The sequence below is a fragment of the Ciconia boyciana genome, chromosome 1, assembly GCF_034638445.1.
Source record: "Ciconia boyciana chromosome 1, ASM3463844v1, whole genome shotgun sequence".
NCBI lineage: Eukaryota > Metazoa > Chordata > Aves > Ciconiiformes > Ciconiidae > Ciconia > Ciconia boyciana.
Genome location: NC_132934.1, coordinates 85942150 through 85959548, shown reverse-complemented (window position 1 = coordinate 85959548; position 17399 = coordinate 85942150). Strand labels below are relative to the sequence as shown.

The window sequence follows — 17399 nt, the reverse complement described above, 5'->3', positions numbered from 1 at the left end:
AAGACAACAAAAAGGCATGAGCCAGTAGCTCATGATTGGTTGTCCCAGGCCACCCAGAGAAGCTGTGGAAACTCCATCATCTGCATACTCAAAACTCAATCGGACAAGTCCCTGAGCAACCTGATCTAGTTTAAAAGTTAGGAGCATCATAGGTGCCTTCCCACATAAATGATTCTAAGATGACTCTTTCCTGGAGCATACTGGGAGTTCTTGTTAGTTTCCTTGTTTTAGGAGGAAAAATAGGATAGAAAAATCCAAACAGACTATAAAAGCAGTAGAGGAAATTTAAAGGAGACTTCGTAAGAAAAGGGAATTCATTGTCACGTGTTCTGGAAGCACCATGGCAGTGACAGAAGAATCTGATCTGTGTTTATTTTGCAAATAGCTGTGGTGGTTTTAGAAATTACCATCACTTGATTTATCTGTTGTTGCTCTTCAGTGAGAACTTATCCCCTCCTCAAAAGCAGAGACTGCAGAAACCAACAGGATTAGTGCTGCTCTGAACAACCTCAAAGAACATTTTTCCTAATTGTGACCAATTAGGAACCTATAGCAGCATTGATAATACAATGTGGCTGTAGTTCAGTTGACTTTCAAAAGCATGCCAGCTGCTACTGTATGCCAACCACTGAGCACAGGACATCGATGCTCCTCTCATTCAACAAGTCATTTAGTTTGAAGCTGCAGAGCATGGATCAGTACAAAAGTAGCAGTGAGGCAAATTATGTTTTTTCTTATTCTGTTGTGAAACACATTTTGTGGGCTTTCATTTCACTCCCAGAATTAGTATAAAACCACTGAAGTGGGAGCAGAATCCATGCCAACAATAGCAAAGAGACACTCACTTTCAAGAGAAACTGTTCTTTCTCCTTTTTTATTTGCTGTTCCATTTCCTCATAGAGATGTTGAATTTCTTCATCATAAGCAGCAATTTTCCTAATAAGAGATAAAAGTATACTGAGTGGGTTTTTGTAGCATTACTTCAAGTCATGGCTTACATTATGAACTAAGCCCCACATTTCTGCCTTAACACAAGACTCCAGAGAGTGTTCTAGGGTTAAGAAAATAGGAACTTTTGTGCAGGAAAGGCCACAGATTAAATTTTTATTTTTTTCTCATGAAAGGAAAGCTTCAACAGCTCCAAGGCTAATAAAGCTACACATCTCATGTTTCCATATAAAGCAGCTATTCATTATGCAGTTTTAATGACTACTAAATCTTAGGTGTAAAGAACAGAGCTTCCTAGTGACAATACTAAGAAGTTTCAACTTCTCAGTGACAATACTAAGAAGGCTTTTAACAAGCCTAAGTTTGCCAGTTAAAAGTATTTTCACTGCAACTTCATTTTTTTACTCTGGAACTGCATTGCTCACCATTCAAGAGCATTGAATGAGGTACTTCTATCATGTCTAAGATGTTTTAGCTAGAACAGACTTCTTGAAAGTCCTTCTTGAAAGCTGCCTTACTGCCTCTTTAACAGCTTTGCTGAAACAAATTTGAAAAGCCCAGCTGAGGAACAGAAATAAATATGCTGTGCACAAGTGTATCTGACTGTGCAGGAAAAAAGAAGGACTTAAAAAGCTCACTTTTTCCTATAAAATATTGTAATTAATATCACTGCAGTTTGATACATGAAGGATTACGTTGACCAGATGCTTTAGTTTGGGCAGAAAAAATTTATCTGTTGAAAGGGAACAAGACAGCTGCTTTGTTCTGCTTCTATTCTATTCTATTTTCATTAATCCAGAAACTGAAAAGCAAGAATCACTTTGCATCAAACTCAGGGGACATCCTAGAAAGATTTTTAATAGAGATTAATATCTTAATAGGAGGACTTTATATGACACTACTGTATAGTCCCCCACATTCCTCTTGCTAGAGCTGTTCCTTGAGCAATCTGCAGAATGCATCTGTTACAAATAAAGTACATAATCTCCTAGGGCATTCACATCAATAAGAGCAAGACAAGGAATATGCAATAGAAAAAAAAGCCATTAATTTTGTAATCTGGGTATTTACTGGTTGTTTTTTTACCTAATGCTCTGCATATTCTACGTGTTCACTTATTAAAGGCCTGATTCTCTTCTCAGTTAAAGCCAAGCAAATCGGAAAGAAATTTCAAAAAATTTACCTCAGCTAAAAGGAGTGAGAAACACCAGAAACAAGTCTTCCTTTCCCCTTTCAAACATCAGAACACTTGACATTGCCAGCTTGAATTTTCAGTCACAGGTAAAAAATTAGGGGAGGAAGGCATTTTCTCAGGATTTACAGCAGCAATAAACAAATATCAAGCTACACCAATTTGAGGAAAATGATTGCTGTCACTTAGATTTTTGTAAACCCTGATTAGGTGAGAAAAGCAGTTTAGACAAGGGCCTCTTCATGTGACTGCAATGCTTCAAATAGAGAGTTACAGAAAATCCAGAAGCCCTTTTTGGTGCCTTACTCCCCTTATAGTGTAAAGTCAGGTCATGTTCTGATCTCAAATTTTATTTTCTTAAAACTAAGAAAATGCTTCATAAGAAATTAGCACTTGTCAATGGAATAAAATCACACAAATTCATAAAGAATTAACAAGTATTTAGAAAGGTATGGCAGAGATGCTGAGATCATATTTAAAAATACTGTATTCATGCAGTATGTCACTTTGATCAGCCCTAGATTGACTATGTACTGAAAAACCCTGTAACTTTGCACAGATGGAACACATTGCACAGCAGTCAGTGTTTCCATAGGAATAATAAAGATTTTCTTTGCTTCTGTGTGAAAGGGAGAATAACTTTAGTCCCGTATTATTAAGCTGCTGATTTAGATATTTCTTTCCTCTTATGTGTTTAGAAGCAAAGGATATGGCAGCACCATCAGGACTACATCCAGGAGGTACCTCTGGATGTAGGAATCTTTTTAGCTGGTACGGCACATAAGCACATGCCATTTCTGCAGGCTGAATACTCCCCAAGCATTTAATTCATTCTTAACTCTCATCAAATTAAACAGAAAGATAAAATAATATCCTGTTATAATCAAAAGTATAACACAATTATAAGTAATGTAACTAACAAGCAGCAGAAAAAGTAATCCAATACATTAGCTGGCAAATATTCCCCACATGCAATCAGGGGGAAATAATTAAAGCCATAAGGGCATATCATTGTTATGTGAAAAATGCAAAATGTTTTGATTAAAATATCTATTCCCTGGGATTACATAATCCAGTTTTACCCAATGCATAATTGTATAATTTCAGCAATATTTGATAACATGATCTTTCTCTTTCCAGTAATGCTGTGAAATAAACAGAGATGGAGATGAAAGGGAGACAGTGCTGTTGTTGAGCACATTAAACAAAATGGAATGTAACGTGAGTTCACTGAACTCAGATGACGAGTTCAGGATCAACACACTCACAAGGGTTTCATTTCTGCCCATTCATGTAGCTGCAATGTGAATTGTTTGGGTTTCACAATTGCTGTTCATGCAGTTTGTTGTAACGGTTCTTCTTTCTCCTTAAAAAACACAGTGATGTGCGCACTTTGTGCACTAATCTTCTGAGACGCCGATTCTCCTCTTCTTCCGCCAAAGGTGTACTCTGACACTGTCCCATGCTAAGCCCAATGAGAAGTCAGTTCATCCTTCCCTTCCCATTTACCCTTATGTTTATCTTCTCTGTTTAGAACTCTGTTGTTTGAAACACAGTCCACCTTTTTATTAGGTTTGTCTTTCAAATGCAAAGCACAACAGCAGACAGAGCTAATGGCAGTTGAAGATTTTGTCTGCTATTAGGTCTCTTTCTCATCTGTTTTAAGCTTACTTCCTATTAGTCTTATTAAATGCCCCTTGGTTCTACTGGTAGGGATTTGAAGAATAACAGTTCCTCATTCAGCTAGTCAGTGGTCTTACGGTTTTGTAAAGGTCTATCATATCCCACTCCAGCCTTTACCTCCTCACTCAAGAGATCCTACCTTTTGAAAATAGCTCTCTCAGAATAGCTGTTCGATTCCTTTAACCACTGAGTTGCCATTCTCTGTACCTTTCTTCATTCCACTACATTCTTCTTGTGTTGCAGAGACCAGAACTTCACTCAGTACTCAAGACGTGGGTGCACCAAGATTCTATGTAGTGGCAAAAACATGCTTTGTCATGTTCTCAGTACCCTTCCTGATCATGCATAGCATTTTACTAGGGCTTTTTGGCTGCCATTGCACCCTGAACTGATGACTTCAGGAAGCTCTCTGCAACGACCCCAAGGGCTTTCTCTGGAGTTGTAACTGCCCATTCCAAGCTCAGCATCACGTAAGCATGACTTAAATTATTTTATCTTCTTTACATTTATATACAATGAAGTCACCTACCGTTTTTTTTCTCACTCAATACATCACCCTACTATTTAAAAAACACCACTGCTAAATTTAAGAAACCATCTAATTTTAAATTAGCACTTAAAATTAAATACAAATATCAGAAAATCAAGGAGAACTAACTTACCCTGGCAAACAAAAATTGTATCCACTGTGTAGATGCCAAAAGCAAAATGGATGAATGTATGGAGCTACTGGTCCACACTTTCAGTGCACAGCTTAGCTATTGCTGATTCCAGCACTAGACCAGATATATGTACCGTATTTGGTCTGATACATTACTGTAGTAAAAGTCTCTCACTTTTGTTTAAATGAAAAGAAATAAAGAAGCAAATGAGTATTTTTAAAAGGAGAGGGTTTAAACCTCATATTTTCATTTTGCCTTAAAATCTACAAATATGGGCAACAGCTCATCATCAATTCATTTATGATGATAAACACCAGTGAGGAGAACAACACCAGTTCTGGGATAAAAATGGGGCCATTCGCTTTGTTTTCCTTAAAGTGTATTCAGTTCTATGTAAAAATTCATCAGCAGTATTTTGGCTGTTGTTCTACTGAACCAGAATTACAGATCACCTAAAAGGAGAAACATGCCCATGGTTATATTGGCACAGAATATGTGTGATGCACTGATAGACCTCTTCTGTGAGTGTATCAGGAATATATTTGAGATCTTGTTAGAAATCTTTGTTGAAACTCTTTAACTAAGAGATCCCAGTGGTATGTTTTAAGTTTCTTCTCCAACAATCATCTTAACCGCTTAAAATAAAATATAAAACTGAGGTGAGGTTAATGCCTGACAAAAGCAGAGTGGGTCAGTTTACGTGAAATACTAAAGCAGACATTTAATACTAGAAAAAATTATGGCCTGTTAGTAATAAAAATAGTCACACATTAAGTCTACACAGTACCATAATTTACTTGTTCAGAGGACAAAAATACTAGTATCTGTAAGAGGGTCAGCAGTAGACAGTACAATATGCAAATCTCTTCTTCAAGACTATTTAAAAGTTACCAACATTTTTTCCTAGGTAAAAAACTTATTTGGCATATAGAAGGTTTCTTTAAATATATGCACTTATATATATATACACACACATATATAAATAAATATATATATAAATAAAAATTGACAGGGAGATCAACCCTATGCCTTTGAGTAACACCCAACAAAGTACCACAAATTTCCTCTATGCAGGATCATGCTGCATGTTATACATATGTATTATAAACTTATTTATAAGTTTACTGAGCTCTATGAGAACAGGTTTGTAAGGGAGATGTTAACACTGGTATAGATTAAGTGTTAAAGTGTTGAGATGACTGGGCCTGAGGATTAACTAACTGAACAGAGCATGAGAAACTACTGGACATTATATGAGAAATTGCTCGACATTACAAATAACAGTGAGAAACTGACAACAGTTACAGATAGCACCCTGATGGACAGCTTTCACAGGTGTTCTAGGAAGAGTTATGCATGAAACAGCTAACCTCATAGCTATCTGAAGGACAGTATTTGTCACCTTTTGGGGAGAAGAATCTTGCCAAGGAAAACAGCGTCTAGATAACCACACCAGTAACACCATATAAGGGCAAGACTACTTAGGTACCAATATCAGAAATATGTATTTGCATACAGATGTAGAAAAACTGGGACCAATGTAAAAAAAAGTATTTAGGGACAAGTTTTTTATTTATGAGGAGACAAGGATAGAGAAAAGGACCAAGGCAGATGTGAAGGGGAGATAAGTGGCTTAGTCGAGTGTAAGCAATCTGATGGTTAGTATATTTGTCTGGCCAAGCCCTGTGTCTGATTATCACAGACTATGCTATCTTCTTCTTACATCCTATTTCTGACTGTGTGAACTCAATGTCTGTTCTGTGTGGGTGTTATTCATTAGCATACTTCAAGGTGAACTAGCCCACAAGGAGGAAGAGATCTCCATCTGGAAAAACTCAAGGTCTGAGGAGGACTGCAGGTAAAGGGACTATGGTCTTGGCAAGGGCATTAGATGGACTTAAAAAGCCTCATGCTAATATCTAAAGGATGTGTGATTGTTAATGAGTGAGCAAATGAACACATTCTGGTAGCAAACTTCAGTCCAGCTGAACCAGCCAGTGAGTAGAAGGAGACCCACATCTGGAAAGAGCCAAGGTCTGAGTCAAAGAATGGGTAAGGGGCCCAGGGTGCAGGCAGGGACATTTGGTAGACTAAAGTCCATGCTAATATTCAAAGGATCTGTGAATGCAGGTTTGTTTCTGAATAAAGTAAGTGTGGGGGAGGGCTGCATGTGTGTATGTTTTCACCAATAAAATTCACTCCTGATAAACTGGATGGGAGAAACAGGATCAGGCTGTTATCCTTCATGTTTGTGTCATGTGTTTAGGTGGGTGCCAGTAGAGGCACTGCTTTCTAATCAGTATCAGTCTGCACAGTCCCCCCTGTGTGGTGTATCTGCATATGTGTGTATTGAGAATATACATTCAACCTCACTACTATCTGGACCTACAAATGGGGACAGCAGCAGCACACTGTATCTATTGAACCAGGACAGGAGGAAACCCCTGGGTCCCTTAGACCACAGGATTCAGGTTCATGAATGAAAATATGCACGTGTGAAAGCTCCATAAGAAAAGACAAAAAACAGGTATAGAAGAATGGCATGGGTTGACAGCATAGATTGGCAGGGCATAGATATCCCAGCACATGCGTGTGAAGCTTCTCAGGGCATCCAGGTTAGAAAAAAAGGAACAACTTGAGACAAAAGCACAGCCAGGAAAGGAGACAAAAGGCTGAGAGTAGACTGCATTATTGCCTAATGACTCACAAAGGTGAGTCAGGAAGGAAAGATGAAAGATCACATTCATTCTCAACTTCCAGAGGGTACTATTGTCACCAATCAAGAAGAACCCAGGACACATGATAAGACCTCAATAAGCAGCACCCCTTGTCTTCTGTGACCCCACAGTAAATCCTGGCTAGTCTATGTGGACACATGCATCTTAGTGCTAAGAAGTATATGGGTATAAAAAAAAAAATTTTTCCCCCTCTATATGGTCTTGTCTTGAGCTTTGCTGTTATTTGTACCTAGTTTAAAATAAAAGAGGATATTCATCCCCACTGTTACCAAAGACAATATTACTCTTCTGATAGTTCTGACTCCTTCCAGCTATTGATTACAAACAAAACAACAATCTATGTACTGAAATTAGAGGTGTTATCAGGAGCAATAGAAAGAAGAAATTATCTAAAACTTGTTTTTCCTACAAAGGCACAAAAATCCAATGGATTTTTAAGACAGAGATTTCGTGTCAGCCAGAAAAGTGAGGTAATGCTAATGTATTCTCCATGCACCTCTATGCTGATCACAGCTATTAAACAGACAAATTTATTCATTCAGTTCCCAAAAAACACTGACCAGAGCCTGACAAAAAAAAAAAAACCAAGACACAAAACAAACTCCTCACTACACATGGTTGTTAATAATGTTAATAAAACAGACAGCATAACTATCCCTATGCTGTTTCCAACTGACTAGCTGTGTGAAGGCTAAAACCACACTTGTAGACTTAGATGAAAATCCTGCTATCAATATAAACCAATTGTCTTTAATTACCATGTTTTTAGTTTTTTTCTTTCTTCAGAAGCCTTGTCACATTCTCAGAATAGCCAGGAGAGTGCTGAACAAATGAAGTAAATGTTCAACCACATATTTACCTTTAATACTCAATCTGTAAGAATCTGAAATTCAGAAGTGACACTTTATAAATACAGGGGATCTTCAACTATAAGCATCATCTTGCATTCTATTTAGATTTAGCATCACAATTTTTTTCCCTCTAGGTAGCCACATATTAAAGGATGATCTATTAATTTTTAGTTCTTATATATTTGTTTTTATATATGCATTTTATATATTTGTTTATATACATACACATTATTTATATTTTTATATATAAACCCAATATATATTGTTTACTAGATTTCAAATGTTTGTTTTATATATATATATTTGTTAACTTACATTTTCACTGGTATCAGTGCTTTGTGCTGCTTTAACATCTTAAATCTCTCATTTCTCTGGCCAGTTAATCCAGATTTATAGCTTTTCTGCACACAACGTTTGCAAAGCACACAGACAATTTATCACATTTACTGCTAAATCTGACTGTCCTCTGGAATCAAACTGATTAACTAGAAGTGAACTGCTTAATATTGTCTTAAAACTGCAATGCAATAATAGATATCTGCAAAAGAATCTCAGTCAAGAAAATCTGCTAACTGGAAGAGAAAAGCTAATTTCAGCCAGTTCTGCATTATAAATAATTTTACTGGTACTCTTAATGACTAGTAAAATTTTACGTTATGGGAACTCTTGTAATTATAGTCCTCAGTTCTTCACTGAAATACCTTGTTTATTTCAAAGGTTCAAATAGTAGGTAAGATAGTTGTAAAACTACGCAACAGTCCAACAAAGAGAAGTACTAACTTTTTTAGAGCGCATTCCAACTCATTCTTTTCATTATCTGCTTCTTGGAGCTGCGAAAAAATTCTGACCAGGAACTCTTCAAAATTGGAAAGTAAATGAGGTTCATCTTTTCTCAGCTGCAACCAAAGTTGCTTCACATCACTCTCACTGAAAGAAGAGATCATAAAGGATTCATTAAGAGAGAACATTTCTCAGGCTGCAATAAATGTTCATGGCATCCTAGTGGATGGAGACCTCAGGGCATCACTAGTCAGAACACAAGGCTTATTAAAACCAAGGGCTACTTAAGCAGTGCCAGATTTGAAAAGGATGAGGGTTTATTCCCGATTTTGGTGACAGGGTGGGTGGGAAATGATGGAAATTGCATTTATTCAAAAAGTGCATCATAAAGTTTGGCCATGCATGACTGCAGAGAATGACAGGAACTGCTTGTTTAGTGGGTGCCTTGCCAGACACTTCATCTAAACAGGAATGGATAAGAAAGGAGACAGATGAGATGATAGATACACTGTACCATCCTGACACTTCTATTAGAAGTAAAGAAGTTCTCACAAATCTAGTGGGGAGGGGGCAGTGGGAAAGCTAATCAAAAACACTTCCTCATGAGAAACGAATGAGACTCAGTCTCCTAAGTTACTTAGCCAAGTTAACAAATTGCATTTGTACTGTCTTCTTTCATTTTCAACCCGTTTTAATTCCACAATGGAACTGCTACAAAAATTAGAACACGACATCTTGAAAATTTTGATTTAAAGATTTACTGAGAGAATGTTTTGTTTCCAAATCTGTTCAGCAGATACTGGAAAAAAGATGTTCTACTGTGAATGATAATGGGTTTTTTAATGCTTTGCCAAAATTCTCCTGAACAACTTCTTTTGTTTGTTTCTTCCTGACTCATTCTCTTCCATATGCATTCCATGAACCTAGCCAGCAAAGAGTGCTATATTTAAAGGACAAAATGAGGATAAGGATAGAAAAAGTGGCTGATAAAAATCTCTTCATAATTAAAGCCTTTCAGGATGACTGACAATCAACTCTTTCCTGCAACAGGCCGTCAGGTGAAGAGAAGCACTGATGAGCACTTTTATTTCATGGTAAGGATCACTGATGCATTTCTTAAACATTCCTACTATCTGTGCAGATTCTCTCTCATTTTTGCCCCCTGCTTTTTTTTATCTAGAATATTCATTGTGATTGACCATTGAATTGCCCAGGCCAACACACAAGAAGCTCTTAGAGCAGTTTTTGCATTCTGTGTTTCAGAGTGACCAGAGTCATCCTGGTCCTGGAAGAGGTAGTGTTATCAGAGCAATCACAACATGCAATTATGCACGGAGGGGAGAAAAAGCAGAAAAAGGAGAGAAAACATTCTTTCTTATGGTTGACTGGTGCACTTTAAACACAGTCCTTCCCAAAAAAGCAGTCATCATGCATTGTTTGATTGAAAATCAGTGGCATCTGTGGATTACATGCTAGTAATTATCTATGTTCAAAACCCATGGTATGTCAGTGGGTTAATGGTATACCTTTCATATGGCACAAACACATGTTTCATATGCCTGGAGTACAACAGCTTTGCTCTTGGAAATTTTGGTTGAATGGCATTTTATCATCTCTGACAACCAAGAAAATTAATTTTTAAAGAATCACTGTGTTACTGAGCAGCCTTGGTTCTCATCATTCATCTTGGATTCCATTAAAATCAAACCCAGAGCTGAATCATAAAAGATCATACAATCTATTACTACTGCTGCAAAGACTCACTCATCCAAAACCTTTTTAGCTCCAAGCCGATCCATCAGATTTGACAACTGGAATTCTTCATCCTCATCATCACTTACGGTCTCTTCGCATTTAAGTGGGCAGGCTGTTTCACCTTTTAATTGCTGCATCATCTCATTATTCAAAGCAGTCTGCCCCAAAAGAAACCGGCCTAAGAATTAGAAATTACACGTTAGCATTTTCAGAACTTACTAGAAGAAGCAATGCCATTGAAGAGCAACATACTAAAGATCAAATTTTACAGTAAATATAATTTGTGAGGGAAACACCTACACTTGTTTACAAGGAAAGGGAGTATAATGAAACAACAAAAGGATGAGGCATGGCAAGAGGGTCCCTGAGTTCTATGCCTGACTTTGTCCCCAGTTTAATGTCTAACCTTCAGTAAATCACTCGCCTCAAAATTCACAAACATAGTGAAAAAATTCAGACCTCCATAAACAAAAGACATAAACTGCAGCAACAAGCACTTTATAAATGTTGTGGCTTTATTTCTTGATATGCTTAAATAGAAGTTAGGAATCTAAAATAACCACAGAATTACTACTGATAAAATGTACCTCCTATTTTAACACTCTTTTTAGTGCACGACCAAGGGCACACCTCAAATTCCTATACAAACTGCATATAGGAAGTTACATTTTATTAACACTTATTTCCCTCCATTTGACTCACATGCATTTTAATCCTCTAAACTTGACCCCTAAGCAGTTCCTTCCATCTATTTGGGATATTTCTATTAATAACAGAAAGATTGGATCATGGAGACGTGGTGGGATGGCTCCCATGACTGGAGTGTTGCAATGGAGGGAGACAGGCTCTTTAGGAAGGACAGGAAGGGAAGATGAGGACAGGAAGTTGCCCTTTATGTGAGAGAGCTGCTGGAATGCATGGAGCTCTGTATGGGGATAGAAGAGGAGCTGATGGAGACCTTATGGGTTAGGCTTAAAGAGACGACAGGCAAAGAGGACAGTATAGTGGGTGTCTGCTATAGGCCACCCGACCAGGAAGAACAAGTGGATGAGGCCTTCTACAGACAAATAGGAACAGCCTCACATTCACAGGCCCTGGTCCTCATGGGGGACTTCAACCACCCTGATATCTGTTGGAGGGACAACGCAGCACAACATAAGCAAACCAGGAGGTTCCTGGAGTGCATTGATGATAACTTCCTCCTCCAAGTGACAGAGGAGCCAATGAGGAGAGGTGGTCTGCTGGACCTCATACCCGCCAACAAGGAGGGTCTCGGTGGGGATCTGAAAGTCAAAAGAAAGCCTTGGCTGCAGTGACCATGAGATGGTAGAGTTCAGGATCCAGAGGGTAGGGAAGAGGGTGAAAAGCAAGCTCATAACCCTGGACTTCAGGAGAGCAGACTTTGGCCTCTTCAAATATCTGCTTGGAAGAGTCCCTTGGGACAAGGCCCTAGAGGGAAGAGGAGCCCAAGAAAGCTGGTTAATATTCAAGGATCACCTCCTCCAAGCTCAAGAGAGCTGCATCCCAATGAATAAGAAGCCAGGCAAAAATGCCAGGAGGCCTGCATGGATGAGCAAGGAGCTCCTGGCCAAACTCAAACACAAAAAGAAAGCACACAGAGGGTGGAAGCAAGGATGGGTAACCTGGAAGGAATACAGAAACATTGTCTGGGCTTGCAGTGATGAAGTTAGAAAGCTAAAGACCAAATGGAATTGCATGTGGACAGCAATGTTAAAAAAAAAACAAAAAAAAAAAACAAAAAAAAAAAACAGAAAGAAGGGCTTCTATAGGAGACAAAAGGAAGACTAGGGAAAATGCGTCCCTCAACGAGATGACGGACTTGGTTACGCAGGACATGGAAAAGGTGGAAATACTGAATGCCTTCTTTGCCTCAGTCGTTACTAGCAAGACTGGCCTTTGGGAATCCCAGGTCCCAGATATCAGAGAGAAAGGTTGGAGCAAGGAAGATGTACACTTGGAGGAAGAGGATCAATCAGGTCAGGGAATACTTAAGTAAACTGGACATATATAAGTCCATGGGATGATGGGATGGGATGCACCCAGGAGTGCTGAGGGAGCTGGCAGATGTCATTGTGAGGCCACTCTTGATAATCTTAGATCGATCATAGTGACTGGGAGAAGTGCCAGAAGACTGGAGGAAAGCAAATGTCACCCCAATTTTCAGGAAAGGCAAGAAGGAGGGCCCAGGGAACCACAGGCTAGTCAGCCTAACCTTGATCCCTGGGAAGGTGATGGAGCACCTAATCCTGGAAACCATTTCCAGACACATTAAGGATCAGAAAATCATCAGGAGTAGATGAACTCTATCCCAGCTGAAACCAGGACACTCCCTTAACAGAAAACTTTGCTTTTTGCAGGGACTACTTATGAAAATAATCTTCATTTAACTATGAAACATGTATAATTTACTTATGAAAAGTAAAGCAGTAATACGTTATTTCATTTTTAAATAGTGGCAATTTGCAGATTAAAGCATACTCTTTATTAAGATACTTGATCTAGCTCTAAAATGGGAAAGGTGGGACATGAGATAATTAAAATTTCAAATGATTGATGATTTGCAAACAAAAATGAAGGTCCTACTTGCTGGGCCTATACATAGTATTTAAATGGAGATTTAATGTTACAATTCACACATCGAAGAGATTCAGTTTTCTAGAGAAAATGCTTAAACCTTATGCTTATAGTCAGCAGAGCTAAAATTTAAGTACAAAATTGATTCTGTGTAAACAACCAAACACAGTCTCACTAACATTGTCATCTTATCTGGAACCTCACAGTTGGGGAGAAAACAACCCTTTCACAAACACAAAGAACATGACAGTAAGAGTGCTGTTGCAAAGCAGGAAGTTACAAAGAACTTATCAGCTCCCATCATGCAGTAATAATAATTGCCTCATCCTGTTTTGTTTTGAAATAAAGTAACATCACTTGAAGAATTAATTTGTTGTAGAAAGCATTTCTGCAGCTGTAAGAACAGTGGTATTACATTTTCAACATTGTCTTACATTAATCTTAGAGATAATCTTAACTATCTCTCAGGTCTTATGACCTGATACGAAATAAAACACAAGATTTTTTTTTCCCCCAAGGGAAATTTTCCACAATTTGTTCATAGATCTACTCCACAGCTTAAAACAGGTGTAATTGGTTACATCATATGTCTTATATTGTGCTATGGCTTGCCATCTTACACAGGAGTGAAACACCCTGGAGCCCTATATAGACATAATTTGACCAGTTCTTCATCTGTTACATATATCTGCTATATCTAGGGAATAGTCTGGCTCCCTATGTGCATCGTTAAGTGCTGTTAAGACAAAATGCTTCTTTATTGATGTGGAGAGTACAGAATATGAATAAAGCTCTACAGAGGAGACATGCTTTCCAAACTCACTGAATCCTGTGATGAATTCCTTTGGGGTAAGTGAGCCATTGCCATCAGCATCCAATGTAACAAAAACTTTTTCCAGCTCTTCCAGGCTAAGAGGTAACTCAGGATACAGTCTCTGGAATGACAAAACATGCAGCAGCTTTACCCAGTACTAACAGGATGAGAGGAAGACTTAGATTCTACAGAACATCCATAATACAGAAGGATAGGTCATTTTGTTTCCCAGAGTGAAAATTCAAATATATCACAGAGTAAAACAACAGCAACCGAGGGAGATTTGCTTTTATGACTTCATTATTTGCCTTTGAATCCTTTATGACAAAGCAGTGAGAACAATCTCCTTGTGACACAGATTCTAATCACACAGGTAGAATTTGAGGTGGAGTCTCAGCATCCTGGTGAAATGGCTTGATTATCTTGGTGAAATACCTTGATTATCATGCAGCTGGACAAACCTGTCAGCAGAACTGTACGCCTAGTTCCTTCCACATCATGAGGTCGAGCAAGAGACTCTCTAAACAAGAACATTATTGAGGGTATACTGTCCTAATTAAAGCTGTAAATTTAAAATGTGTAAATAAATAAATAAAACAAAGCTAAGAAAGCTGCATGGTCCAAGGAGCAAACCTGCTGCTCCTGTGACAAGTTAAATGTAGTTCATGACTGTCTACTTCTGAAATGCAGCATGCTCACACCAAACAAAGACGAAACTTCATGAAACCAGATCCACAAAATCACTTATTTTTTCCTGAGAATCTAAACACAGGCGTAAAAGAAAAAAAATTTTCTTTACATCTGGCCATAACAGTTTTAATTCTTTTAAAGGTATAGACAGATTCCCAGAAATAGGAGGAAACCGCAGTGGCAAACAACTATAATACAAGGATTTCCACTGGGAGACAGTACTAGGAAGAGTAAAACCTCTCCTCAGCTTGGGAAGCAATATAAATATACACTGGTGAAGTCCTCTGCTTTATTAGTTAATATTTTAATCCCTTCCCTGAACTCCTATTGTATATATAACATACTAAAATTGCAAGCTAATAGGTTGATAAAGTTCATCAGAACAAAAGTGCTAATCTGTTCCACTGTGGGGAAGGGATTTAGGGCAAAAGAAAGTCCTTCCTGCAATCCAAGAACAATAGAAACCACTATTCAATATACCAGGCCATACAGCCAAACATTTCTTACAATTGCCTGAGTGCATTAACCAGGACTTCCCTGGCTGCAATGAAGGGTTTAGGGTATACATTATAAACCTGTATGACTTGAAGAGAAGAGCAGTAAAAGGAATTCCAAGGTGATCTTGAGAAGGGAAAGCAACAGAGCCTCTAAAGCACAGAACTATGTGGAATAGTCCCAAAGGGATTTCTGAGCAGGATTAATTGTGCATTGCTGCCTGCTTCCAAAAAACTAAGAAAACTTGATGTACTTTCAGTCTAAATACATTACTTCATCAGCGATACACCTGACTCATTATCAGTTTCTCACTTAAACACACCCATCTTCCCAAAGCTTTAGATTTTAGTCTCTTAGATCTAAAGGGAAACTTTTTGAAATTAGCTTCTCTTGTAAAATTCTTACAGCCTAGACAGCACTGATGAGGGAGGAGGTACTTCAGACAAATTACTCTTTTTACTCTTAGAAAAACAGAAACTGTACTCCTACTGCCAGATCTTTGGAACCTGCTGAAAGATTGCTTCTTGAGAGTTGGCTGTCCTCTTCTGACCATGTCAAAAACACAGACCGACCTGCTATTCCAGTACAACTGCTTGTGGGTCTTGCTGCAAACCTGACTGATAAATATACGCTTCTCCAACTACAGCTGGAGTGCCCTATTGCAGGGTTCAAATTCTGAACCGAATTATACTAATTTTCCAGTAGAAAACACCACAATTGCTTGTATTTTCTTGAAAAAAAAAATGAAAACAGGAGATTCTGAAGAATGTACCAACATTTTGCTCCATTAAATTCCCTGAGGATAATTTACTGACTTTGATGAACTGGGGCCACACTTACCATTGTTACTAAGATTAAGTCTTAATTAAGAAAACATTGTTTTCCCAACCTCTTTTTTTTATTCTTCAAAAAAACTTTTAAGGTGGGGATTTTTTGTTAGGAAAACAAAATGTTATTGTTGGTCTCATAGGTGTGATTTGTTTATTTGCTCATTTTGGGCTTACTGAAAAAATACATAGATCCTTTCAATATGAGGCTCTTAAAAATTAAAAAAAAAAAAAAAGAAAAAGAAAAAGGGAAATAAAACATATTCAAAGATACCACTGGAGCTTAAAGAGAAATTATCTGCATTTCCACCCAATGTGCTCTGTGCTTTCATGACATCTGTGCTTACTTATCTGAAAATACCAAGCTTTTACACTGCTAAATAAAAGACAGAGCAAGATCTAAGAGCAAGATCTGAACCAATTCTGCTATACATATTAAAACAAAACATTTTGCAACACTAATTCTCATTATCCATTATAACCTCAAGGCCCAAAGCGCAAAGCTGTGGTTTCAAGTCTCAGGTAGAATTTGCTTTCCTGCAATTTCAGAAAACCTCATGTTTGTTTGAAAGTTTAACACGTGATATTTTGAAATGGAATGAAAAATTCCAAACAATCAGTATTAACATAACCTCAAAATAAACAGCATGATATAATCAGGGAGGAGTAAATTTTTAATATAACTACTATATTATAGACACATCAGAAAACTTTGCTTGCAAGATCTGTTCCATGGAAGTGAACTGGATTTTAGATACTCAGCACTTTGTAGATGCTCAGCACTCTCTGTTGAAAATCATGCCTCATATCACATGACTAAAGATTAAAAAGCTTAATGTTAGCATCTTGTATTTGAAGCAACGCTTCATTAATGGTCAGTAGTACTGAACTAACAAATAGCAGGATGCAAAAGTGATCAACACTTGGTATCTTTTAAGGAAAAAACTGATTTACTGTATTGATTTATGTCTTTGCTACAGGGAGTGAACATCATGAAAAGTGCAATCAAAATCAACTATACTGATTTCAAACTCAGGTTTGCAGTACAGGGATTATAGTTAACTAGTCATTCTAATCAAGCATAATGAATAACACTATATGTTAAATGTACAATTTTTCAGTATAAAACATCATTATTTTGTATATTAATAAAATAACGGGTATCAAATCCATTAGAAAACATTGTTGATTACTGTCACTGGTGTCCAAATAAATCTCTATTAATACACTACTGAATTACAAAGAAGATGGGACAATGAGGAAGCTATCACTGGCTTCAAAGAATCTGGGTTTCTGAATTACTGGAATTAATGTAAAAGACTTTCATTTATAATTTGTATGCACTGTCACTAAATTACTGTAAAGTCAA

The 17399-nt window shown here is 37.6% G+C and overlaps 1 protein-coding gene across 1 annotated transcript in view; it reads right to left on the bottom strand.

Moving 5' to 3' along the window:
* CRACR2A (calcium release activated channel regulator 2A) overlaps nt 1-17399 on the bottom strand; it is a 52007-nt gene that overhangs the window by 32721 nt on the left and 1887 nt on the right. Inside the window, exons 2-5 of the mRNA XM_072850842.1 lie at nt 14028-14139; nt 10619-10787; nt 8855-9001; nt 846-936 (exon numbers count right to left, since the gene is read on the bottom strand). Coding sequence (XP_072706943.1) covers nt 846-936; nt 8855-9001; nt 10619-10787; nt 14028-14139 — 519 coding nt within the window. The remainder of the gene's footprint in view (nt 1-845; nt 937-8854; nt 9002-10618; nt 10788-14027; nt 14140-17399) is intronic.